The sequence below is a fragment of the Hylobates moloch genome, unplaced genomic scaffold (assembly GCF_009828535.3).
Source record: "Hylobates moloch isolate HMO894 unplaced genomic scaffold, HMol_V3 SCAFFOLD_14, whole genome shotgun sequence".
In the NCBI taxonomy this organism is placed as follows: domain Eukaryota; kingdom Metazoa; phylum Chordata; class Mammalia; order Primates; family Hylobatidae; genus Hylobates; species Hylobates moloch.
In genome coordinates this window covers 92,758,231-92,785,202 of record NW_026652289.1, presented here as the reverse complement: position 1 = coordinate 92,785,202, position 26,972 = coordinate 92,758,231, and the positions used below count along the sequence as shown (strand labels likewise).

General features: G+C 39.2%; 1 protein-coding gene across 1 annotated transcript in view; it reads left to right on the top strand.

Moving 5' to 3' along the window:
* The window catches only part of FBN1 (fibrillin 1), a 236,803-nt gene that overhangs the window by 115,503 nt on the left and 94,328 nt on the right, over positions 1-26,972 (top strand). The window contains exons 9-17 of the mRNA XM_032174648.2: positions 4,389-4,514; positions 9,720-9,878; positions 14,281-14,460; positions 15,115-15,255; positions 16,986-17,105; positions 20,465-20,590; positions 21,922-22,044; positions 25,488-25,610; positions 26,695-26,847. Coding sequence (XP_032030539.1) covers positions 4,389-4,514; positions 9,720-9,878; positions 14,281-14,460; positions 15,115-15,255; positions 16,986-17,105; positions 20,465-20,590; positions 21,922-22,044; positions 25,488-25,610; positions 26,695-26,847 — 1,251 coding nt within the window. The remainder of the gene's footprint in view (positions 1-4,388; positions 4,515-9,719; positions 9,879-14,280; positions 14,461-15,114; positions 15,256-16,985; positions 17,106-20,464; positions 20,591-21,921; positions 22,045-25,487; positions 25,611-26,694; positions 26,848-26,972) is intronic.

Below are 26,972 nucleotides of genomic sequence, written 5' to 3'. Positions count from 1 at the left end.
TTGAGAAAAAAGGAAACAGAGTTCATGCCCACCTTCTTTGTTGATCTTTCCAATGACTGTAGAGTATGCATGCTGAAAGAACACATGAACCTTTTTCTTTGGAAACCAAGTCCATATTTGCATAGGTTACTATGGGAGGAAATTAAGAAATAAAAAGTGTAATTAAGGGATTAAGTTTTATTTCTAGAAGAAGTCCGTTGGATTCCTAATTAACCACTAATATTTTGGGATTTAGATTATCGCCAGCCCAGCCTTTAGCAATTATAATAGCACTGCATGATGCACAGGACCTTTTTAAAAATGTAGCTTTTAAATCCATGCACTCCATAATATGTGAGCCAAAAACCTCAGGACTTCCCCTTTCCAAAATAGTGGCATATTTATCTCATGGCTACTTACTGTTAGGGGCTCTTATTCTCTCAGGAGCTAAGGAGAATTCCTGGGGCAGCTTAATCCACTACCACAGATGGGGCTCCATCCTCTTTCAGCTGGTTGCAGGCCCTAGACGTTTACTTTTTCAAGGTAACTGGCTCTCTCTATACAATTAGTTGAAAAAAAAAATCTCTGGTGAAGGTGAAAGAGCCCTGGAAATAAGGCGGGCCTGGCCCCCATCCTTGATGCCCCGTGGTCAAGTCCCTAATCGTTTGTGTGATCTTAGATAAGTGAGTTACCATCTCTGAGTTACTTCAACTTTCAAATGAGGGGGTTGAACAAGATGCTATGTGGGGGTTCTTTCCAGTTCCAGAATTCAGACTCCATTTTCAAGTTGTGATCAGACAGCGGATGCAGCATGAATAAAAGCTGGCGTACGTCGTGTGACTATAAAATAGTATGGCTGATGTTCTTGTCAACATGACTCGAAGAGTCAGCTTGTTTAGTTTTTAGTGATACATTTTACACTGGGTTGAGTTTGTACAATCAAACAAAGTTAAGCTCACAGGCTCAGTGGCATTCGTGATCATTAGTGTGTCACATGTTACTTTTAAACAGCTGCCACAGTTTTTAGTTTTTTTCTCTCATTGTATTAGTATCTAGGCAGTCAGGATCAGGTTAGCTGTCAGGATCGGATTTCTGTTGTCAAGTCCACAATCTTGGATGGAGCTTCTAGATAGCCAAGTAACAGATGGTGATGCCTGTCCCAGAACAGACACCAAGCTCCATCCATCTGCCCTCCACACTCTTTCCTCCCATTCTGCCAGAGGAACCCTAGGATAAAGGGGCTTAGGCATGGGAATAATGCTCTGGGAGAACAGATGAGACGGAAGGATGGGAAGGAGCAGAAACAAAGGACAGGTGATGAATAAGGAAGGAAGAGATCTGCCATTTGTGACCCTTCTTAAGGTCACAGCAAGAAGCCAGTGGGGTCATGGACAGCTACCGTGGGACAGCTACTCCCCAGCAGCTCTGCCTCCTTTCCTGCCTCAAGGAAGCAGGGAGAAATGTCTAGAGCACGGAAATAGCTCTTCCCAGCCAAGCACCACTCCCCACCAGGCCTCCCCACCTGGTTTACTTTCATGGCTGGCATTTGACACAGCCTGATTTATAGGAACTGAGAAAGTGACCGTTCTCAAATTCCCTCTTAACTTGGGATGCCTCAAATTCAATTAAAAGGAGATGAACACAGAGTGGGAAGAACTTGGAGAAATAATAAATTCATATGAATGAGTTTCAGAGTGTAAGTCAATCCAATTCAAACACCTTATTCTGGCCTTTGCCGTCAGGAACTTTCCACCACGGCCTGGTAATAGATAGAACTCTTGCTTTTATTTGTTACGAAGCCATGCCACTGAGAAGCCAGGTGGTTTAGGAAAGGGGAAAGGCACTAGACACCTGAAGGCAAAAGGGTGTGTCACTGAGAAGGGGACATATTAAGGGGAATTTGAAGTCATTTAAGCTCCTTCAAATGTAACAATTTGGCCTAGTCCCATTTTATCTTAATCTACATGAACTCAAGGTGTGCACTATGACATATTTCCTGACCTGCTGGCTTTCAAAGGCACGTACCTAGGTGGAAACTCCCCACACCCCCCCTAAAAACCCCTGCCAGTTGGAGACTTGGGTTTAGCCTCACTTGATAAATGATGGGCCTCTTTGCTCTTATTTCAGATTTGATTCATGTCAGTTTTCTGAAGGCCTCAGTGTAATGCAAGAGGTATACCTGGGCACCAGAGGTATAGAATCGGGCCCACAATCCTACCCGCATTATAAGGATTAGATGATTGGGTACACGTAAAGCATTTTGACTATGCCTAGCACTCAGCACATGCAAACTCTCATCATTATTGTTGTTTTTATTGTTATCCTCAATAAAGGACCCAAATCTCACTCAGCCAGCATGGAAAAGATGTTTGCCCCATTCTGCCAATGTTAATTCTATTATTTAAACAAATTTTTCTGACATGGGCTGTCGTTTAAACTTTTTGGATATTGGTGTACGCTAAGTGGCCTTAATAAGAATGGTAGCTGTCATTTATATTAATGGGTTGAGAAAAAATATATAATACCACATTGTCTCCTCATGTGATCTTTGGCAGGTGTTGTAGGACTCAAATATTAACTTTTAGGGACACTTTGAAAAAGGTACATTCTTCTTAATTATAATTATAGCTTCCTCTATCCTTAAATGAAGCTTTGAATCCTGTAGGCTCTTTGACATACTTGCTTTTTGTTTGTGTTAAGTAGAAGTGTGGCTGCCTTGGGATATTATGTGGGTAACCCTAGGCTCTGTCTGCCCTTGGCAGTTTCTCCACCTGACCCTTTCACAGACTCTAGTGAAATTTATATCTGTCAGAATAGGATATGCACCTTTACCGTTACATAATTTTGCAATGACAGTGCTGTTTATGTTAGCATTGACTCTAATATAAGCAGTGAAATATTGTTTGGTTTAGCCTCTAGCCTAGCATGGAAGAATGGTGATTTTGGTTTTAAAAAGGTTAAACTGCATGTAAACACTGTCATTGCTGCCTTTTTTACTGACAAGGTGAACTTGAGTCAGAAGATACTTGAATCTGGTTCACTTAGAACTCTATTTTGTTTTATAAATGAAGAGAGTACTTAGCCTGTAGAATAAATGTTCTTATTGGGGGTTGTAAGTCTTTCCCAGTTTTAACGGTGTCAGCCTGGCCATTGTAATACTCCCAGGAGGCCTGGGTCAAATGTCACCTCTCCCAAGGTCAGTGCAGAAAGCTCTATTTGGTCTCAGAGAGGAGGCCATGCAGATTCCCTGTGCCCTGAGTTTACTTCTAGCCTAAGAAGGAAGCTGTCATTTTTTTTCTCTTCTTCTGCTGGTGCCGTATCTGTTGACATTTGTCAGTGTGTGGGTCAGGCTATTGAAAATCTGTCCTTGAAGGAAATAGTCAAATTTGTCCTAAGGGAATTTTACTACTTCCTTGATGGAAACCAGTGGTGTCAAGCCCTGAGGGCTAACCCCAGCTTTGGCCTCCGTAGCATTCAGGATGTTTATTAGAGGATGTCCTTGGGATCAACACCTGCAGAAGAGAAGAGGAAGAGGCAAGAGCGTGCAGAGAAGGCAGGCTGGGGTGCAGCCCATCAACAGCCTCCATCGGCCCCAGAAGGAATTGGGGAATTGGAGTGGCCTTCAGTGTTGTCTCCCATCGGGGCAGGATGCACCAGACTTTGATCCTCCTCCACAATTGCTTATTGGGTGTGGGGTGCCTGGGAAGGGTGTGACCTTGGGCGAGGTGGCTCTCTGCGACTCAGGCAATCTTAGAAGGGGCTGAGAGCCAAAGACTGTCTGTTGACAGTATTCCCAGCCTCCTGGGCAGCAAGTCCCTCTTTGAAGGGGACATTGGTTAGGGCACCCAGTGTCCATCACAGTTCATTCACCAACCACAGAAGACCATCATAATGGTAGTTTGGGGCCACTGAGAACACCAAGTTGGCCAAGTTGGGGTCAGCACTGAGACCACAAGATCTCCTCTGTAGGATTCCAGTATTTGCGTTGTGGAAAATAGATTGAAAAGCAATGCAAGAAGTGATACAGAATATAAAATAATTAGTAGGAGAGTTTAACTTAATGCAAAACATGGAAACAAAAGGAAAACAAAATTTAAAATAAATGACATTTGTAACATTAACATGCTATAGTTACTTGGTGAAACAACAGTACACAGTTTTGGGTTTTAAAGGGGGGTGATTTCATTTTGCCCTAATCTGTTGAATTTGGTAAATCTTTTGGGTAAGTCTGTGTTGAAAGAAGCAGCATCTACCTTTGAATTGACTGTTCTCCATGCGGTTTTTACTTTTTAAAGATGGTTGTTTCCAGGGACATGATTTGACTAGTGTTAACATCTGAATCCTTGTACTGACGAATGGTTTTATATTGTGTTCTACAAATGCTGAGACTCTTTTTTTTAATATTCCAGATATTGATGAATGCAGCACCATTCCTGGAATCTGTGATGGGGGCGAATGTACAAACACAGTCAGCAGTTACTTTTGCAAATGTCCCCCTGGTTTTTACACCTCTCCAGATGGTACCAGATGCATAGGTAGGTTTAATTACAAACAGCATGCATGGTTTGTATAAGTCAGTTCCATACCAAACAACTTTCTAAACAAGCTTGTTAAGGGGCACATATAATTTATCAGTTGAGGTAAAATGTACATTTTTGGAAAAGTGTTAAACAGTTGACTGCCCTCTTAAAGAACAGAGGCACCTTGTGGTCTTTTTTGGAGACGTTTTGCCTCGGATAAAAGAGGGATGATCCAGGAGACCTTACAGATATCTTCAGTCTATTAATTAATGTTGCAGTCATGCAGCATTAAAGCTTGAAGCCATCCCAGGTGTCTCTCTCTTTTTACCCCCCACCCTCAGTCATTCCCCGGAACCTCTGTAAATTTGGCCTGAATTTTTTCAATAATCTCTTAATTGGTCTCCCTGCTTCTTGGCTTCTATACAATCCATCTTGTCAGATTTATCTTCCTAAAATAGTGGTTTGATTAAATATACTCTTGCTCAAACCCTCGGTAGTTTTCCATTAGGACTTAGAAATTAGTGGTTTTCAGTCTGTGTCCAATGGATCCTTCAAGTGTTTCAAAGCCCTCGAGGGCTGCAGGGATTGGGGAGGGCACAGAGAAAGGGGAGAGAGCTGAGTGGAAAGGGCTCTTGTCCCCCCACGCTCCCACACACATTCTAGGCATAGCAATTTCACTTTATCTGCTGTGAGTGTTAGGCTTCCATGTCAGGTATCAATTAAATAAGGGGTTCTATTGTTTAAAAAATAGATTTGGCTGGGCGCAGTAGCTCACACCTGTAATCCTAGCATTTTGGGAGGCCAAGGCGGGCAGATTGCCTCAGGTCAGGAGTTCAAGACCAGCCTGGCCAACATGGTGAAACCCTGTCTCTACTAAAAATACAAAAATTTGCCAGGCGTGGTGGCGGGCACCTGTAATCCCAGCTACTCGGGAGGCTGAAGCAGGAGAATCACTTGAAGCCAGGAGGCGGAGGTTGAGGTGAGCTGAGATCACGCCACTGCACTCCAGCCTGGGCGATAGAATGAGACTTCATCTGAAAAAAAAAAAAAAAAAATAGATTTGACAGCTGCTGGATTTAACAATTGTTAAGACTTCTTTAAAAGTGCAGTGTTCTAGATTAAAATTCAAGTTCCAAAGTGCACAGTCTGATATTTAAGGACTTTAAGAGAGCCTCAAACTACATGAGGATTAACACATATTTACATATCAGATGGTTCACATTTTAAAAGTTATTTTCTTTTTATCAAATATATCGATACTAACTTTTTACAAAGGAGGAAGGGAAGGGAACTAAGATTCATGGATCACGGGGTATGAGGTGTTTTATGTAAATTACTGACTTGATGTTCATTTCACAGCAGTATTGTAGATGGGAAGCAGCTGAGATTGAGAGAGGTTAGATAAATAATGGCCCAATAGTTTAAGTGGTTAGTGAGAGAGGGATCTGGGATTCCACCATGACCTGAGTGCACAGCCCAGACTTCCCTCATTTTGCCTCCTACCCCTCAACTCTGGATGCAGTTCACTCTTTCTTGCCAGATCCCTAGGCCAGCCCCGTTTCTTCTTTGGAACTCTGTTATGCCCATAATTAGCAACTTGTCATACAAAATGATCCAAGTGACCTTTCTGCCTTCCCCGGTGCTCCTATTTCCCTCCATGGTAAGCAACAGAGACCCCCAAAATTATCCCTAGTGATGAGAAAAGACAAATAGCCCCTGACAGTATAAACCAGTCTAAGGCTTGTTCGTAAGACAGTTGTTTGGAATGAGCAGGTCTCACCAATAGAAAACCCCCTGTGTAGATAGTGGTATGCAGTATCTTCCATGCACATTTCTTCTAACCATAAAATTCCAACTGCCACCTTCTGCCACCACATTCTGAGACTCTCAGACCTCCCAGCCCTGAGCTCCCTTTGTGTTCTAAGCTGTCTTAGTATTATTTTATTTGTTGTTCTGTGATCTTCCTGTGGCATTTGTAATACTGCCTGTAGGGTTGTCTTTTTATATTGTTGTGTTCTCTCTCTTCGACTCCTAGGAGTCATAAAGATGTCCTTTCCCTAGTTCGAGCCTCACAACTCCTAGCTCCTGGTTTTACACAACCATGTTCGTGACAGGTTAGCAGAGGCCTTTTGACAGGCTGGGACGACCTGCAAACACCTATTTAATCCATAATATATTTGCTTCGATATAATGTGATTTCTGGGTCCTGAGAGTAAGGGCCAAGTGATTCAAAAGGGGAGAAAAGAGTGAGATTTCCTCCTCCTTTTCTGCCAGATGTCTTGACCAGGGCAGATTTAAAATGGAAGGTGTTTGTGGTTCCTTCTGTGACCCTTTATGTCCCCTTAGCTTGGCTCCTGAAGGTCTTCAAGTTATTCTACAGCCACCCCTTACCCTCTGTACAAAGTGACATACCACCACAACGGTTCCCCCTACTTGGTGTGGCGCTGCTGCCTAATGAAGTGAAAAACTTCAGGCTGGTGTGTCCTGGGGGTCATTTACTCCAAATGGTTTCTGATTTTCAGTTTTTTCCTTCCTTTACTTATTAGCCTGTAGGTTTTCATTAAAATTATAAGTTATATAAATGTGTATTTTTAACAAAGGTACTTCTTCAGCAAAAAAATAAATTAGAAAAATTATTATTATATGTGCAGGTGCCATCTGTAAATCAGGGACTGCCAGTAACCCAAACTTGATTTGTAATTTTTTTTACCCCCAACATTCACCATTTTGATCAAGAGTTTGTGACCCATTGATTTAATATATAAGTCAGCCAGATGGGCAATAACATGCTATCATAGTTGATTTGCAAAATAATAGACATTAGCCCATTAAGCTTTTGTCATTGGCAACTGTAGGCCCTAGTTTTGCTCTGAAAGATAGCCCATGCTGAAAATTATATGTACAAATTCCATAATTTGGTCAAGTGTTTACACTGGGTTTGACCACCGAATTCATTTGAAGCTGGGATATAAGCCAGTTTTGAATATCTCTTCCCATTCTCAACAGTCTTTGGTTTTCATGCACCAAATATTTACTAATTCCGAAGTATATAAAGTATTAGTGGTTTTAAGGCATTACAAATTAGAATGTAGGAAGTTCAATTTCTCTGCCCTCTTGACAGGGGAGGTACCACCTGAGGCTTCACAGAGAGCATACTTGTCTATACTCCCTCTCCAGCCGTTTATCCTGGACCAGGCTGGAATAAAACTTGTTCTGCCTCTTTGGTGAAACTATTAGTCTGACCAGAGGTACAGGAACTGGAACCACAAAAAAATTCTGGAAAGCACATTTATACTGGCTAGTGGTTTTAAGTACTTTTCGGAAATAATCTTGTATCCTTTAGAACTGACCCATAATTTTCTTTTATGGTTTGTCTAGGTTTGTTTTAGCCTTCTTCACTTGATGTTAATAATTTAAATGTTTCTAAATTAGCCTTGTTTTTATTTTATTTCATTTTATTAATTTATTGAAACCTCAAGACATGAGGGCTTTGTGTTCTTAAGAATGATGTAAATGATAACAATTACAGGTATGACCCTCTTTGAGAAAACTTGAAATTTAATATTCAGACTTACAGGAAACCCAGGGATAGATTTTTGGCTATGAAAGATCTTTGCTTTACAAAAGGATTTAACCCTTATATTCCTTTAAATCAGTGGTCCCCAACCTTTTTGGCACGAGGGGCTGGTTTCGTGGAAGACAATTTTTCCATGGACTGGGAGGGGAGGATGGTTTCAGGATGATTCAAGCACATTACCTTTATTGTGCACTTTATTTCTTTTATTATTAAATTGTAATATATAATGAAATAATTATACAACTCACCATAATGTAGAATCAGTGGGAGCCCTGAGCTTGTTTTCCTGCAACTAGATGGCCCCATCTGAGGGTGATGGGAGACACTGACAGATCTTCAGGCCTTAGATTCTCATTGGGAACATGCAACCTAGAACACTCACATGCGCAGTTCACGATAGGGTTCACCCTCCTATGAGAACCTAGTGCTGCCACTTATCTGACAGAGGCGGGGCTCAGGCGTTAATGCCAGCAATGGGGAGTGACTGTAAATACAGATGGAGCTTCACTCATTCACCTGCTGCTCATCCCCTGCTGTGCAGCCCAGTTCCTAACACGCCACATACCAGAACTGGGGACTGGGGCCCCCGGGGGTTAGAGACCCCTGCTTTAAATAACGAGCATATTGACAATACTATTTGCTTTTCAAAATTTAATTTTATATGATCTCTGTAGAGATATAGTTTACTTGAAGAGAGGTACACCCTCAGCACATGTCTGGCGGTAAAGGTGTTTTGCATTTTGCTACCTGCCTTCACTGTTTCATGGTAATATCTCAAAGGCATATGGAGCAGTTAGGTTTTCCTATGTCACAAACTCTTTTGGTAACCCAGAGTTGCACTGCAGTGTGTGGGATGTCATGACAGTTAGACATGATGTAACCCAATAAAAGTGATGTAGAAATGTGTCTTACCATGTTGCTTTGAGAAGACACTTTCTGCCAAAAACAACAACAACAAAATCCTTCTAGAGCTATTGTATCGTATAGGACTAAGAACTTGGAATCATGTGCCATTTCGAAGTTATAAATAACTAGTATCTTATAAAATCTGTTAGGGCCCCAAGACAAAAGGAAATCTTGATTAATAAGCATTGGATCTAAATGTAAAGTGGCTCATTCTTCAAAAATAACAACAACAACAAAAACTTATGTCTGACTGTCACAGTTGCAGTCTGGAAAATAAGAAAGATCTTGTAGAAATGTAGACTAAATGTTGTTTTAAAATAGATTTACGTAAATATTTTCCTAAAATGGCTCGAATTAAGCAGTTTGAAACCAGTCTCTCTTCAGCATAGAGACATGTCTTTATAAATAATTAACTGTCACTGCTAGTGATTTTCTTAGTCTCTCTTTTCCTATGGCACACATGGTTTTAATCGTTCGTTCCCACCTTGGGTATGTAACGTGGGACTTCAGCCAAGTGCACCAGCACACAGGGGCAAAAGGTGTGAGACCAGGGATTTCTGACTGAGCACTGTTCCTGTGCAGCACTTGCAGCTTCCCTTCCGGTGGGGCAGAGGTGTGAGTTAATCCTGCCATAGCCCAAGTGTGAAGTATGGAGCTGCTGGGGCAGGGGAGTGTTGTTACAAGTCTGATCTCAGTGATGTGTGTGTGTGTGTGTGTATGTGTTTCTTTGTCCTCAGATGTTCGCCCAGGATACTGTTACACAGCTCTGACAAACGGGCGCTGCTCTAACCAGCTGCCACAGTCCATAACCAAAATGCAGTGCTGCTGTGATGCTGGCCGATGCTGGTCTCCAGGGGTCACTGTCGCCCCTGAGATGTGTCCCATCAGAGCAACCGGTAAGAGCCCTTCCAGTTATCTGCAGAATATCCCGTCCCAGCCCTCACAAGCCCAGTGGCAATGTGCATGATGCAGATGTAATGGAAACCTGGGAAAATGAGTAGACTCCAGGAAATACAAGAGATGACGTCCAGAGAAATTTCCCTAGAAAACGCACACGGAAAAAAAAGGGGTCTGTACAAAAAGTGCTGTTTTCAGGTACTGCTTTTTACTTAGCTGGCTTATTACTACTAAACAGAAACCTTTTGGGGAAGTACTTATTCTCATTTTAGTACTTAATGGCTCTCATGTAGTACTCAAAAGCTCAGCAGAGTAAAACTCAGCTTTCAGAATATTTCAGGTAAGTTGTTCAGGAGACACATTTCCTTTTTCCTAACATTGGACTCTTTCCTTCCTGCTAAGTCCTGCTTATTTTTTTTTTTCCGTCACAGTATCTCTTTTATCTGTCCATTTTTAAATTTCCATTAGAAGCATATTTTCTCTACTCTGGACTGTTCCAGTAGTCTCCTAACTAGTCTCTGAAATCCACCATTGCCATGTACCTTTCCCAAAGTATGAGTCAGTGAAGTTCAGTTTAAAAAATTGTGTCTAGGGGAGAAAAAGGAGACACCTTTCGACGAATTGAGCCTATTTCGAAACACCGTGTTGTACACAATGAATGCATACTATTTTTATTCGTTAGTTTAAAAATACATAACTAAACAAATACATAAATACAGCACACTTTCGTTAGTCCAGAAGGATGTCCAAAAATATTTCCCCAGGATGAACTCAGGCAATATGTAGTGGCCAGTTCACTCCATTTCTTGCAAAGAACATTTGCTACTTAGCACAGCATTTAGAGTCCCCAAATCTAATCCCAGTTCATCTTTTTAATTCTTGTTCTTTATAGTAGTTTAAATTATATGATTGAGTTTTCATTGCACCCAATCTGAGCATTTCTATTCAAATTGGTTTTTTTTCTAAAACTTCTTGCCACTTGAGGCTCTTTCTCCCTACTCCTGCCATCCTTGCCTGTTATATATCCTCTTGTCTTGTTAAGGATCTGCTCAAACATGACCTAATCCATGAATGTCCCGAGGTAGCCACAGCTGGAAGTGCTCCCTTCTTCCTTGTGCTCCCGTGGTTCTGGCTGGTACTATCACTATGGCATGAGTCCCATATGTGTGTTCACATCTTGCTGTTTTACTGGTTGATCAATCTCAGTAGGAAATCTCATTCATTATTGTAGTCTCGTATTTCTCATGCTTTTTACACTTCCACAGTATTTAGCAAAATCTTGCTTACAGGAGGCATTCAAATAGAGAGGGCAACTTATTAGGCAATATCTTTCCCACCAATTGAGCATATTTCAAAACATCACATTGTGCACAATCAATATATACAATTTGTACTTGTCAATTAAAATAATAATACATAAATAAACAAATACATAGATGAAGTTTACCTTCCTGAGTACAGCAGGGGACCATTTAGTAGATCACTGTTTAGAAGCACATGACTTTCTACTAAGACAAGGCTTAGGTGCCAGGAGAATGGCTTTTAAAATGCATATGTTAACGTAGGAATCAGCAGCTTTGATGTGGATTCCTTCCTGTGTTGAGGCTTTGAATAGAGAAGAGAACTAGAGCAGGTTTAGGTGTCTGCAGGAAGACCTACTTTGGGACAGTTGGAGCAGAAGACCAGGTTCTTGTGTGTGGCTTTACAGGGAGCTGTCCTCCCAGATATACCACTGAGAGATGCACAGCCCTGAGAGGCCTTGGGCAAAACAGATTTATAGAGCAAAATAACTTGCAGGTAGGTTTTTGTTTGTCCAAATGTTCCAGTACCGGTGCTACAGAGATCTGGGCTCTTACAGAGAGTGATGCAGGAAGGATTTTAGATTGTCCAGCTTTTCACTCTTTAAAAAATAAATCAGCATCATCTTGGGTTAAGTGGAAATAGGAAAGATGGACATCAGCTTAACAAAATTAGCCCCACATCGCTGATCCTGAATGTAAAGGGGCAATGAGAAGATTACTAATCTGTAAAAAATAGGAAGAAATATAGGATTCAGTCTGATACACTTTCCTAGAGAGGTTAAGATGAATTTAATGGCATTCTTAAAGTAAAATACCAACCTAATTAGCAGAAATGCTGATAAGCTATTCAATTTCTTTTATATAAATTCAAAAAGTCTTAAAAAGAAAGGCTGAATTGGTACCTACAAATGCTTGGAAGCAAAGTGAGTTCCTTAATATAACTGTCATTTAATTAAATCAACACATAGTTAATGAATTCCTGTTATGTGCAATTTGCAGGGCAAGGCTGAGAGTGGGAACTAGTCATGAGTTAGAGATGATCCCTGACTTCAAAGACTACATAGTCTTAGTGGTGGGAATTTGGTGAGAGCAGGTTCCCAGGGAATGATGGATATGGCACGTAGAGATGATAAATCTATAGGAAGAATCACTGTTGGTTGACAAACAGGATTGTGACATCCTGAGTCAGGGAAGCATGAACAACATAGAATTCCTTTACAAATACATTCAAGTACGTCAGTATCTCTGTAATTTGAAATTCCAGTTAAATCGTAATTAAAATGCTGTGAGAGAATTCTCTGAAAACATAGACTTGACCTGAGCTGGAAATGTCAAATATGAATGAAGAAATTTTGGAAACAGACCAGAAAGTACCAACAGTACTTTCATATTTATCCTCATGTAAATTGGCAGAATGTCCCGTGAGGTTGAAATATGAATGCATTTCAGTAAGACCTACTACTGTCTGAAAATAAGTTAAATTTTAGTCTGTAAGGAAAAGAAAAATATTAGTCTAATTTCTGTTAATGGCTGAAACTAGCATAGAAGTTATCCATGAGAAAATCACTGTACAACTGTGAAAATAAAATTACCAACATCCTAGCAAGAGAGGAAAAAATGAAATTTAAAAGTCACATAGGTTACTTATAGAAGGCAACTATGATAAAACATGGCTATTTGTAGGCAACATGAAAATGAATAAAATAAATACATCCTTGGAAACCTGGATACTGCTTAAAAACACCTTTTTGGAAGCCCAGAACAAATGTGTTGAAACCTAAAGATGATTTATTTGATAAAGACCTGACGCTGTGAAAAACAGTAATCATCCTAAAAATGTAGAATCATAGGGAAGCAGATGATGAAGTCAGGATGTCCTCATTCAGAGGGTCACTGTGCAGCATTCATACCAGACCAGCCACCCCTTGGTATTTCTCCTCCCTTATGGGCCACTTCTCCATTGATATGCTTTCTTTTACGAATCAGTATTCTTCAGGGTTCTGTCTTTGTACTCCCCTCTCTTCCCCTTCCACACCGCTCTTACATGAGCTCATCCATCCCCATGGCTTTGAATATCACCTCTCTGTACTGATGACTCTGAAACTCACGTCTAGCCTTGATTCCTCTAAGCTTCACACTGTCTTACAACTGCGAAGTGATAGCTCCACTTGGATATCTGATATCTCAAAACTCATATGTTCAAAATGGAACTTGGTTTCTACCCACCAAACCTGCTACCACCATGATTTTTCCCATCCAGGCAAGGGCACCAACATTCACCCAATTGCTCAACCAGAAAACTAGGAGTCATTCTTGACTTCTTGTCTCCTGAGCTCTGACACTTACTACTTCACTGAGCGCTATACATTTATCTCAAAAACGTACTTCACTGAGCGCTATACATTTATCTCAAAAATGTACTTCCCTGAGCGCTATACATTTATCTCAAAAACGTACTTCACTGAGCGCTATACATTTATCTCAAAAACGTACTTCACTGAGCGCTGTACATTTATCTCTAAAATGTGCTTCAGATTTGTCCACTTCTGTCCAATTCAATCACTGCCTCCCTCATCCAGACACCATCATCTTCCCCTTGGTCTTCTGCAACAGCCTTGCCTCTCTGCAGTAATGTTCTTCGTATGTTGTGATTGTAAGCATGATCTTCTGAAAATGGTCATCTGATCATGTCCCACCCCTGTTGAAGACATGCAGTGGTTTTGCACTGCGCATAAAGTAAAATCCAAACTTTTTAATGTCTTCTGTAGAGCCCTGTGGGATCCACAGGTGGGCTTGGATGGAGAAAGTAGTGCTTTTATGTTTTCCATGAGGTGAATTTTGATACAGATAAAGACTGAGGTTTTGGGAGGAACATGGTTTTGGATTTGAATTATTGTTCCAGAGTGGTTGCTGCTGCAGGTATTAAAAATGGGAATCCAGTCAATTGGTTCTTTTTCTTTTCTCCAATTGACCTGTGAATTTTGAGGATCAATTTTATTCAAAAATATCTTTAAAAAAATAGGGATGACTTCTATGGGCCTATGATCATAAGCTACAGCTCAGCTGTTGTGTTTTGTTTTGTTTTGTTGTGTTTTTCCAGAGGATTTCAACAAGCTGTGCTCTGTTCCTATGGTAATTCCTGGGAGACCAGAATATCCTCCCCCACCCCTTGGCCCCATTCCTCCAGTTGTCCCTGTTCCTCCTGGCTTTCCTCCTGTACCTCAAATTCCGGTCCCTCGACCACCAGTGGAATATCCGTATCCATCTCGGGAACCACCAAGTAAGAATTCAAAAATCATCTAGTTATTATTCTTGCATTGTTCAAGTTAACATTTTTTATTATTTATTTATGCTGCTTTAGTCATTAAATAAGTTTATAAATTGTTATATTAATTTTTGGTTTACATGATGTTATCTGTATCTATATCGTCTATATATCTCAATTTTCCTATTGCATAGAGAAAAACGGGAGGCTTCCTGTTCTCCAGAGATTAATGTCTTTTTGTTATTGGTGTTTTCAGGCAACTATGGGAGAGTTATGGGCAATAGTTAAATCTGATTCACAGAAAGGATTAATAGAGGAGGTGTAAAATTATACTTTAGGTTATAGAGCTTGCAAGGCAGTTTTATAAGTAGTTCAATACCAATATCTCTCTGCCTTTGTTATTTCTGCAAACTAGAGGTTTGAGAGTGAGGTGGTGAAGAGGGCAGGGAAAAGCAGGCTGCAGCTGGGTTGCAAGCTCCCCTGTGCTCACAGTGCAATGCGATCCCTGTTGGGAGGGTGGAAATAGGCTCTGTTGTCACCAGACGACCTTTGCCCAAAGAGTATCGTCTTTCCTTTCTGATTCAACATCTTGTTCATTATTGTCAGATTAAGTACTGATGAAAGGTACCATAGTTAAAATAATTTTAATGGGGCTTAATGTTCTTCTAGGAGTGCTGCCTGTAAACGTTACTGATTACTGCCAGTTGGTCCGCTATCTCTGTCAAAATGGACGCTGCATTCCAACTCCTGGGAGTTACCGGTGTGAGTGCAACAAAGGGTTCCAGCTGGACCTCCGTGGGGAGTGTATTGGTACGTGATCTATCCTAGGTTGGCACCGAGGGTCTGTTGCAATTCTGTTCCTTGACTCTACTGGTTTTCTATTGCTGCTGTAACAACTTACCCCAAACTTGGTGGCTTAATACAATACAAATTTATATTATCTTCCAGCTCTGTAGGTTAGTAGTCCAACAGAAGTCTTGCTGGGCTAACATCCAGGTTTTGGGAGGGCTGTCTTCCTTTTGGTGGCTCTTGGGAGGAATCCATCTCCTTGCCTTTTTCAGCTACTAGCAGCTGCCTGCATCCTTAGCTCATGACCTCGTCCTCCATTTTCAAAGCCAGCAGTGGTGCATCTTCAAATCTCTCTCTCTCTCTCTCTCTCTCTGGCTCTCTCTTGCAATTCCCTCTTCCACATTTAAGGATATTTGTGACTGCATTTGGCCACCTGTATAATCCAGGAGACTCTCCATCTCAAGATCACTGATTAGCAACCTTAATTCCATCTACAACTTTAATTCCCCTTTGCTAGCTATATAACATATCCATAGGTTCTGGGAATTAGGACATGAACATATTTGGGAGGTCATTATTCTGCCTATTAAAGTTACTTTTAACTTTCATTGTAAAAGATACTCAATTCATTTCTGGTAACTCCAATTTAAGATACCCTACCAAAAGCCTAACCGTTAAAAGAAAACATTAAAAATATCCCCAAATTATGGAATTTTGCATATTATACTAGTCTAAATGTGTAGCTTACCAGATCTCTTAGACTAGTTATTTTAAATGGAAGAAAGAAAGTTTAAATTGCTGATGAGGCATTTAAGCTGGTGAAGGGAGGAAATGTAATGGGAGAATAATCAATTTGTTGGATTGGATAAGAACACTCAGCTCCTATCAACTTGTTTTTAAAATAAGTTCACCTCTTACTTCTGTTATGAATTCTAATTTTACAATTATAAATTTATGATTGGTCAGAAATGATTAGTTCTTACTTTCCCAAACTATTTAATTTCCTGATGATATGAACACCCCTTCTAGAGGTCATCCAGAGCTGAGTAGAAGTGGGAGCATCTAACTCAGGGTTGGGAAATGTGAGGTCAGATCTGTATCTGGCACTAAGAAGCATGTGGACAAGTGGGTTATCTTTGCTAAATTTTAGCTTCCTCTTGTTTACAAGTAGGGTCATATAAACCAGTTTATCTCTAAATGTACTGATAATTCTAAGTGACTGCAAAACTAATGTGAGCCTGTGTATTGAACACATCTAGGGATGGGGGAGACTCTATGGTGATTGAGAACTGCCCTTTAAACAACAGTTGCTTCATGTTTTGTTCTAACATTTTAGTGGAACTCAGCAGGGAGTGCTTGGATATGGTTAGACCTTCTTTTTATTGGAAAAAAATAGAGCTTCAAGAGATACTTGGAATCCTATCCAGAAGCCACTTCTGAAATGTTAGTCTGTTTGGTTCTCTTAGATCAAACTCAAGGAAGAGAAAATGTTTATTAGATCAGATTGTTGAGTTGCTACATGTTTGGAATTTTTCTCTGCAAAATGACACATGAAAATAATACACTTCAACTGCTCAACCAGTCTTCAAATGGCTAATGACATATTGTAGTGGAAAGAAAAAAGATCCTTTTATTGTGTTATTTATTTCTCAAAAGGAAAATGTTTCATATGTATAAAAGGAACCCAGAAAGTCTTAGAATTATGAGGTATTGCTATGTAATTTTGCACTGAAATACATTGTGCTTTGCAGATGTTGATGAATGTGAGAAAAACCCCTGTGCTGGTGGTGAGTGTATTAACAACCAGGGTTCGTATACCTGTCAGTGCCGAGCTGGATATCAGAGCACACTCACGCGGACAGAATGCCGAGGTATGGCCCTGGCGTGGAATGTGGGACATATATGCTAACTGGCGGTTGGCTTCAAAGGAGTTCCATGGAGTTTAAATAACCCATGCCGGAAGAGACTAATATAGTCTCATGGCGTTTTTGAACTTAGTTCCACCTATTGTCATTCTGAAAGACAGTGTCATAAAATCTGGCAAGCATTTAAGTTATTTTATAAGATGCTTCTGTGCCTGAAGGAAAATCTTATTTTCAGTACTGTTGTCTCGTCACTATTATTGCCTCTTAAGTTTTCATCTGAGAAGTAGAGAGTGGGATTGTCCTTTGTGACACAGCAACTGAGGAAAATTTCAGTTGAAATTATGTGCAATTAATTTCTTAACGGAAAGTTCTAAAAGATAAGGATGTCACTCTAAGCCCTTGCTGCTTTTTAGTGTGGTCAGCAGCAGCATCACCTAGAGCTGTTTGGAAACGCAGAATCTCAGGTTCCACCACAGACATACTGTTGCAGAATCTATATCTTCACGAGATCCCCCAGCGATCTGTATGTAAATTGAAGTTTGAGAAGCACTGCTATAAATGTCCCCTCATAAAAAATTTCCCATCAGGTTTATTAACTAATTTATTAAGCCACCCAATATGCCTTTTATTAAATGACTTTTATATACTAAGTTTCTAAAACAGAAATAAGTAAGATACAATGATCATTGCCAGGGAGCCCAAACATCTATCTCCATCTCTATGTCTAAATTAAGCACAAAATGAACTGTATCATTAATTCAGTAAAGACAGAAAAAAAAACAGGCAGATACTCTGTTCAAGTTAAATAGGGGGCCCATCAATGATAGACTGGATAAAGAAAATGTAGTACATGTACACCATGGAATATTATGCAGCCATAAAAAAGAATGAGATCATGTCCTTTGCAGGGACATGGATGGAGCTGGAGGTCATTATACTTAGTAAGCTAACATAGGAACAGTAAACCAAATACCACATGTTCTCACTTTTAAGTGGGAGCTAAATGGTGACACATGGACACATAGAAGGGACCAACACACACTGGGGCCTATTGGAGGGTGGAGGGTTAGAGGAGGGAGAGGATCAGGAAAAATAACCAATGGGTACTAGGCTTAATACCTGGGTAATGAAATAATCTGTACAACAAACCCCCATGACAGAAGTTTACCTATTTAACAAACCTGCACATGTATCCCTGAACTCAAAAGTTTTTTAAAAGTTAAATAAAAGATAGCGAGGTTTATATCAGTTTAGAAAATTAGTAGCCATTGACAAGAGTTAATTTTATTTGCCTCTTTTAGCAAAAGCTCTTCATGAGTTGAAGACATATAGAAGTTTTAATTTTTATCGGTGAACTGGCTTCAAAATTTTTGAATTTTGTTCTCACGTAGAGATTTCTTGCCATCAGTGTATTTTAGTGCGCTACATATAAATGACCATTTTAAGCAGAAAAACTGGAACAAGGCCTTTGAACTCGTGAACATTTCTATTAATTAATTATAAATATGGATAGGTTGAACATGTGAGTTGAGAACCTTCTTAATATTATGACTGTTGTTTAAAATAATTAGCATGTACAAATAGCGTACTAGGCATTTTGCAATAATAGAAAATAAAATGAAATCAATGTCCAGAGACTGCACTGTTAAATAAGCAAAGTGAAGTGGTTATTGAGAGCACTCAGCTGGGGCAAGGACCAGCCAGTATAAATGCATGTATGTGGTTGTTATCAATCTGAGACTGAGTATTGGAGACTGAGGATGACCTGAATACTTCAAGTACTGACTTCTTTAAGAGCTAGCACTAAGGTTATCCTGAAAATAAGTTGAGAATGTGCTCACATTATTTTGTGGATGAAAGTTGCCACAGAATGGTCCAAAAGGCTGTGCACATAGCCGGGAAGTATGTGAGGGGCCGAATAGAAGGGGACAGAAGGATGGGCAGAAACATAGTAGAGGAGAACTTTGAATGGCAAGCTTTAAATTTGTCTTATGAGGCAATGGGGAACCCCATGGCATTCTGAAATCGAGGAGGAGAGAAAAAGATGAGCTCTTTATCTTGTTTATTTTAACCTTGGGCCTCAAAAAATTATAGGATCCTTAAAAAAAAAAATCTGCTCAAGAATATGTGGTTTTTACCATTTTTTTGGAGTGTGGAGCAAGTCTGATTTTTAGCAAGGATTAAGAAATAAACGAGAGAGAAAAAGATCATAGGTTGTTGGCACAAAGATCAGACAGAAGAAAAGCCCAGACTGCCTCAGCTCGTCCAATGACTTCTGTGGAAACCACTGCAGGATCTGCCCAGAAGGAAAGTGCATCTGAGGGCCAACCGCAAGACACCACGCAGACGCAGCGTAAACAGTCAGAGTAACTGACGTGCCATCAACGCACGTGCTCATTGTTCAGGGGATATTTAGGGCACTTATACTCAGACAAATGTGACCTCAACTCTGCATAGATAGGAATGCTCCCATCCAACTTCACATAGTTTCTTGGTCCCGGTCTTCTGGGAATAAGCCCTGGAAGTGATTGTGTGCCTGTGTAGACAACGAGGTTTGTGTTCATCCTCTTTGATGTTTATCCAGGTTTGTAGCTTCTAGAAACTGAGAGAAACAGATAATCCAGGGTACCATGCTATCCACTTTGGGTAGATTGTTAATCTTTAAGGGCGAAATCAGATACAGGTTGTTTGAGTTATTGTTATTTTAACACTTCCGTGTCAAGCTCTATTGTGTACCTTGGCATAATATTAACCACAATAGAAAAAAAGGAAAAATACCCTCACAGAATCAATATTTTATTTGGTTGATAGAATACTCGTAAAGTTGTTTTTTAAAAGACTAAGAATCTATCAGCAATAACCCTGCACGTAAACCAGAATTGCCATAAGGAAGATGGACATTTTAGAGATGTGATTGATGGTTTTCAGGCAGAATTAAGGTGACTATTTAAAAAAATAGCATATGTTGTATTGTTCTGAGATAGCTATAAAATATGTCTTTTAAAATTATGCGTTTAAAGATGCCAGCCAAATTTCAGTATAAATAATGATTTATACTGGTTAAATAGATGTGCTTGGAAAATAGTGAAGAAGAATCTATTTTGTTTACAGACTTCAGATTTAAGGAGTCTTATTAGAAATTAGAGTTACATCTAATGCAATTATACAGGTTCTTTATCATGTCTTTTCAACTCTGATAACCCTAAATATCACATTATTTGATCACCAATTTATGTTGGAGAATATTATTAAGTAATTAAAACCAAAAGCTAAGATCGTGAGTTTGCAAATGGAGGGAGGGGGAAATAAAATAATTTTAACTCCCCTAAATAAAGCTATTTCTTCTTCTTAAACTTTGATTTTAGACATCGATGAGTGTTTACAGAATGGCCGGATCTGCAATAATGGACGCTGCATCAACACAGATGGCAGTTTTCATTGCGTGTGTAATGCGGGCTTTCACGTTACACGAGACGGGAAGAACTGTGAAGGTAATAATAGTATACTAATGTTAGTCCTCTCCGTCCATTGCAGTTTCAATATCAGGGGTCTTTAACAAGACCAAATGATGAGTGAAATGTCAAAGTATCAAAAATGTTTTATGTATTTTATCTGGGAGGGAAGCCTAATTTTCCACAATATTCATTTCTTAATTTACATTTGTGTGACTCAAATAACATTTTAATATGCTAGGAGAGCTTGCCATTTAAAGATCCCTGGTGTGATGAAACTTTTGTGGCACAATTTCATACTTCCTAATTTTATACAATCAGAATTTGTACATTTTTTAAAAATAGGACACACCTAAGTCCATGTATTATCTAGCCGTTTATAATTTTTTTGTTTAAAGTGTCTGCCTAGTAATAAAATGCTACTAATCAGTATCTGAAATATATATCTAAAATAGATATAATGTAAAATACATATTATATATATTTTCTATATATGTAATATATGTGTATATATTATGTATATATGTATTTCTAAATGTAATATATAGATAATATTCATAAAATGCATTTTTAATATAAATAATATACATTTAAAATATATGTCTAAAATATATATATTATATATATATCTAAAATATGTATATATAGTAAATTACTTGGGTCTTTCTAAAGCCTGTAAGTGAAAACACTGTGTCTAAAAGAGCAAGTGCCTCCCAAGACAGCTTTAATATCAAATAAAATAACATAGTGATGAATTTAAAGAACCATCCCCAATGTTTAAGGGATATTAAAGGTTCACTGACGCAGCTATAGTCCATAGTTGAGCCATGTATTTTAAAAGTCCACTTTTTACCTGCCCCTATTTAAAATTGCTTCAAACTACAAGTTATCTTCTGGTTTTCATCTTTAAAAGAATTAGGATGTAGCCTAAATACATTTCAGATTCCACTAATCTTAGTTTTGACTTATTTTCATATTCAGAGCATTAGAAGTAATATGAATCTGTGAAATAAATATACCCACTAGGCTATTAGCACATTTTTCAGTTTGTAAACTATTAAACTATTATTCCTAAAAAGGACTCTGATAACTTCTATGGAATCAAATTTTATATATTTTATAAATAGATATACCTATACATCTAGCCCTAGAGTTTGCATGCACATGCCAAAACTCAAGAATTTGAGATATGTATTTCATATGTCCCATCTTCTCCTTCCTTAGATGATCTTTTTTGGATGAAAATTAGCCTTAGGTTATAATAACAAAAAGAAAGAAATATGAAGAAACAGAATTATTTTCATCCAGATTGGTTTCCTTCGTAAGCTTACTCTTCTGGTCATAAGAAAATATATGTTTTGTATTTTCAGATATGGATGAATGCAGCATAAGGAACATGTGCCTTAATGGAATGTGTATCAATGAAGATGGCAGTTTTAAATGTATTTGCAAACCTGGATTCCAGCTGGCATCAGATGGACGTTTTTGCAAAGGTTTGTGCTATAAAACCCTAGATCATGTTCTTCACCTGCCTTTTCTCCTCTTTATGTTGTTTAGAGGTACCACCTTTCTTTACTGATTCTCCCCACTTAAAGTACCTTGAATTTTGGTTTGGGAAACCTGACTCAAACTCCTTCTTAAATCCAGCCATCCAAAAAGCTACAGTTTATGCCCGGAAGACTATTGTTATTTCAGAAGGGGTATTTGAGGTCTTCTCAAAGGAGTCAGAAGCTATGTAGCAAATAAATAATCCAAACTGCCTATTGATCTTCCAACAGATGTGGGCATTGTTCTAAAGAAGCTGAGTTCTACCTCTTCTTTCCAGTTAGGGAATAATGGTGGTTAGGCTTCTTGATGGCTGTTACCTGCCACCTCTTACATCTTTACCTGGACAGAATAGTGTAGACTGTTATTTGCAAATGATCTCTTCCTCATAATTTCCTCTAGACATCTTAAGACACAGAAACTTTTTTTAAGGATAATTTATTTAGGCTTTATCAAGTTACATAAGCAAGAAGGGAAACAGGATTAAGCGGAATAAATAAACAACCAAGAACCATTTTTTAGTTTGGTAAACCAGTTTGAAATAATCTCATTGCTGCAGGTATTGAAGCAAAAATGAAGATTTTTATTTTTGCTGTTGAGAATTGGGGTGCTAAGAAAAGTTACTGGAGACAAATTTGTGCTTAGTGTCTCCTGTCTTATGTAGGGATCAGTGATTATTGCACTTGGTCCAGGATCTGAGTTGGAACCAGACTTCTTAAAGAACCTCATACTCAAAACAGGTCCAGAAAATCTGCTAAAATGCTGCACTTAGAGCTTCTGGGCATAGTTTCAGATGCAGAAGTGTAGAGGGTCAAGCTATTCAAGGTAGAGGAAAGCAGGATAAAGTCCTATGGTGCCTCTTCTCTGTGTGCCCCTAGTGGACAGCTTTGGTAAACGTGTTATGGAAGAAAGCCTTGTATTAAGTCCTTGGCAAGATGTGCATTTTCTCCAGGCTTAAAAGAACTTCAAGCCCTTGGTTGTTTACCTACATTCTCTATGACCTTCACATCAATGGCTCTTAATATTGTGCAAATCTGTCTTCCCAGCAAGAGAAAACAGTTGGGTGTTTCAAATTTGAAGTAGGAAGGTGGTTTCTGTACTTTTGAGCCCTGTGCTGGGAGGAACTTATATGAGAAGACAGGATTAACACATAGAAATATTCTACAATGTAAAATAGCATAAAACAAAGTGCCAAATTGTGCAAATTTAGCACTGTACAAGTAAAAAAGAAAAGGGAAGAGAATGATTGCTGGAATATTTGGAATTAGGCTTCCAAAAAAAAAATAGAAAGAAATATGAAAGCCCCTTTGTGAGCAGACCTAGGAGAATACATAATCTTCTTGTTGATACACAGAGCACACTAAGATTCACTCTTAGTGCCTCTAGGATCCTGCTGACCCAGGCCACAGCGTCCCAGCATTAAGTATGGCCAATAGATAATGCTGTGACCTCACAGATGAAACCAGGTTTGGCAACCATTGGCAACCAGTGAAATAGTATCCTATCAATAAATTGGTTGTTCTATTAATTTGAAAGTGCTGATGATATGGATGGTTTGTTCTGACTTTAGCATTCTGGTTGAAGGATCTGAGAGAGAGAGAGAGAGAGAACTGCACAGCTCTGTGTTATTATCAATGTCTTCTTTTTTTCTAGCTTATAGAGCATAGAGTACACACACTGTAATAGGACTAAAGGATGAAAAAACACAGAAATTAATCCCATGTATACTGAATTTCCTCCTTTTTATAATTTTTCTCTTTATGCCATAGGATAAGATTTTCTCTTAGCCCTGAGCACTTAGTTCTGAGCCCACAAAGATGTGACTGTTCAAAGCTGAATCATCAGTGCTAATTCAATCTCCACAGTTAACTCATCTGATCAACAACATGGCTTCTCTGTTCACTCTCTGAAAGTTGAGGCCACTAACTTTGACCAAGGTTACCTCCCTTTGGATCTACTTTACGTCTCCTTTCTTATTAAAAACCCTTTGTGTTACCTTTTAGGTTGTAGTCTCCACGTTTTACTGTGTTTCACAATTTGAACAAAAAGATGACCAGAATAACTAACCAATTTGAGTTCCTGTATTTAAATATAACTGCTGTTTCAAATACAATCTGTACACAGAACCTTGGACCACCCGAATATATTTTGTGCCAAACAACACAAGCTAAGTAAAACACGAAGGTGTTTTACTCTCAATTTGCCTTTTTAGGTCAGGAGAAAGTTAACAGTCACATACACTAGTTGTATATTGTAAAAGGAGTTGTTATAAAATCATTTGCTTTTTTCTTTTTCTTTTTTTTTTTTTTCGTAAGACACAGTCTCACTCTGTCTCCCAGGCTGGATGGAGTGCAGTGGCGTGATCTCAGCTCACTGCAACTTCTGCCTCCTGGGTTCAAGTAATTCTTGTGCCTCAGCCTCCCAAGTTGCTGGGATTACAGGCGCATGCCATCATGCCCAGCTGATTTTCGTATTTTTAGTAGAGATGGAGTTTCCCCATGTTGGCCAGGCTGACCTTGAACTCCTGGCCTCAAGTGATCTGCCCACCTCAGCCTCCCGAAGTGCTGGGATTACAAGTGTGAGCCACCGCACCTGGCCTAAAATCATTTGCTTCTAAGTGTTGTATGTTTTCCAAACCACAATTTTGGTGCCTTTTGTACTTCCCCATATTAAGGGGGAAAAAAAACCTCTGCTATTATTAATATGTGTCCAATAAAGTATTTTACCAGACCTCCTTAAGTATACACATAAAATACCATTAAGTATTTGTAAAGTTTAAGAAAAATATTTCTTTGCTGGGTTCCAACTGCATACAGTGCTGTTATTGGCCAAGAATGGTCATCAAAATAATCTATATTAATTTTCAGTTCTTTTTCTTTGGTGTTCCATCAAGGCTTTAGTTGTATATCCTTTAATTTTAGGCGAATTTTCCCAGAGAGCGAAGACATGGGTGATACTAGAAGGGATGCCAGTCTGGGTGATGAATACCAAAAGGAAAGTCTTCCTGTAGTTTATTATTACCCTAGATTTCTGAGAGCCCTGGAAGAGCTACCCTGGTTATGCATTACACAAAATCCTTTGTCTTTTAGCAGCCATTGTTCTCCTTCCTCCGATTCTGTTTTTGCCTTTGTGATTACTTTGGATACAAAAATCTCTTGGGAGAATATATTAAAGTTGCTTTTTATGGAAAATAAGTTCCAACAGTTGATTTCTCTTGATTTTGTTACTGTTCTTTCAAAGGAAAATGAGAATGCCATTTGAGCTTTTGTTGCTGATGCTGCATGTTATTTCCTATCTTCCCCATTTTCAAGTGTTAAAACATAATTGTCAACATGTTATAATTTTAGATAAATGTCACTTCATTTTTAATAAGTGCCTTTCTCTGCCACAGACATTAACGAGTGTGAAACCCCTGGGATCTGCATGAATGGGCGTTGCGTCAACACTGATGGCTCCTACAGATGTGAATGCTTCCCTGGACTGGCTGTGGGTCTGGATGGACGTGTGTGTGTTGGTAAGAAAACGTCATGGCTAAACTTATGAGAAAGATTCAGCCTCTGTCACTCAATAAAGCCCACTAGTAACAAATGCTCTCTACTGTAGCAGATAAGATATAAAGAATACTTGCAGAGCAACAAACCAACAGGGTCAATTCTCTTTTTGTGTAAATTGAACATTAATTTGAGGATTAGAAAGATGAGCTAAGTGAAAAGCAAGGGAATCCTCGCCTGTCCTTCCCCCTTTTCTTGCCTAATCCCATAGCTGTCTTCAGTTCTCTCCAGGCCTCCTTTGTTGCTATTGGTCATTGAAATTGATGTGCATATGCTGTTATCTCATGATGAACATTTTAATAGAGAATTGATGTCCATGGGCAGTACAGAATGCAAAGGAGAATATGGATAATCCAGAAACCCGTATGATAATATTTTATGAGGCTTTATAAAAAGTATGAGACTTGTTGAAAAATTGATACCAATTTTATCCAGATTATTTTTAAGAAAGGTGCTCAGTAAGCCATTTGAATTGGAAAAGGATTGGGCATAGCAGGAAACTCTCTTCCTGGTGGTAAAGATAACACAGCTTAGTTGACCAACATCTACAGATTTATATAACAAGCCTTTTACAGATTAAACTTTCTCCTTTTTGGAAAGTATACCTAATTCAGACATTCAGTAATTGCATGTTTATTTTGGGATAGGCCGCATTTCTAATAAAGGTCTTATTTAGCAGGATGTGAGATTCAACATTCATCCATCATTAATTCAACATTTATTAAGTGCCTGCTCTGCACAGGCCCGAGAAAGACAAAATAAATGAGATATAATTCCAGCATTGAAGGGCTTCACATTTTAGTAAACCATGATACTCCCTAGAAAACTGAAACAATCTGGCCATTGGTTTCCAATGCTTAGAAGCTGAACGTGTTTTGTTTTTCTGTTTTTGTTTATTTTTTCTTCAAATGGAGCCCTGATATCAGAGGCATTCCCTGTGAGTTACACCAGGGATGACAGATAAATAAAGCCCTCTTCAACTTTGACTTGGGGGGGTTCTCATCTGTTTGAAGTGACAGTGTGATGACGATGCTTCTTCCTGTTTAGACACACACATGCGGAGCACATGCTATGGTGGATACAAGAGAGGCCAGTGTATCAAACCTTTGTTTGGTGCTGTCACTAAATCTGAATGCTGTTGCGCCAGCACTGAGTATGCATTTGGGGAACCTTGCCAGCCGTGTCCTGCACAGAATTCAGGTATGTGGTATCATGGAGATGCCCTCGTACTGCCAGCCTTCTGCCACCATTGAGGTCTTTGCATTTGTGGAATTCACAGGGAAAGATGACATTTTGCTCTCCAGGTATGCCATGTGCCTTCTTGG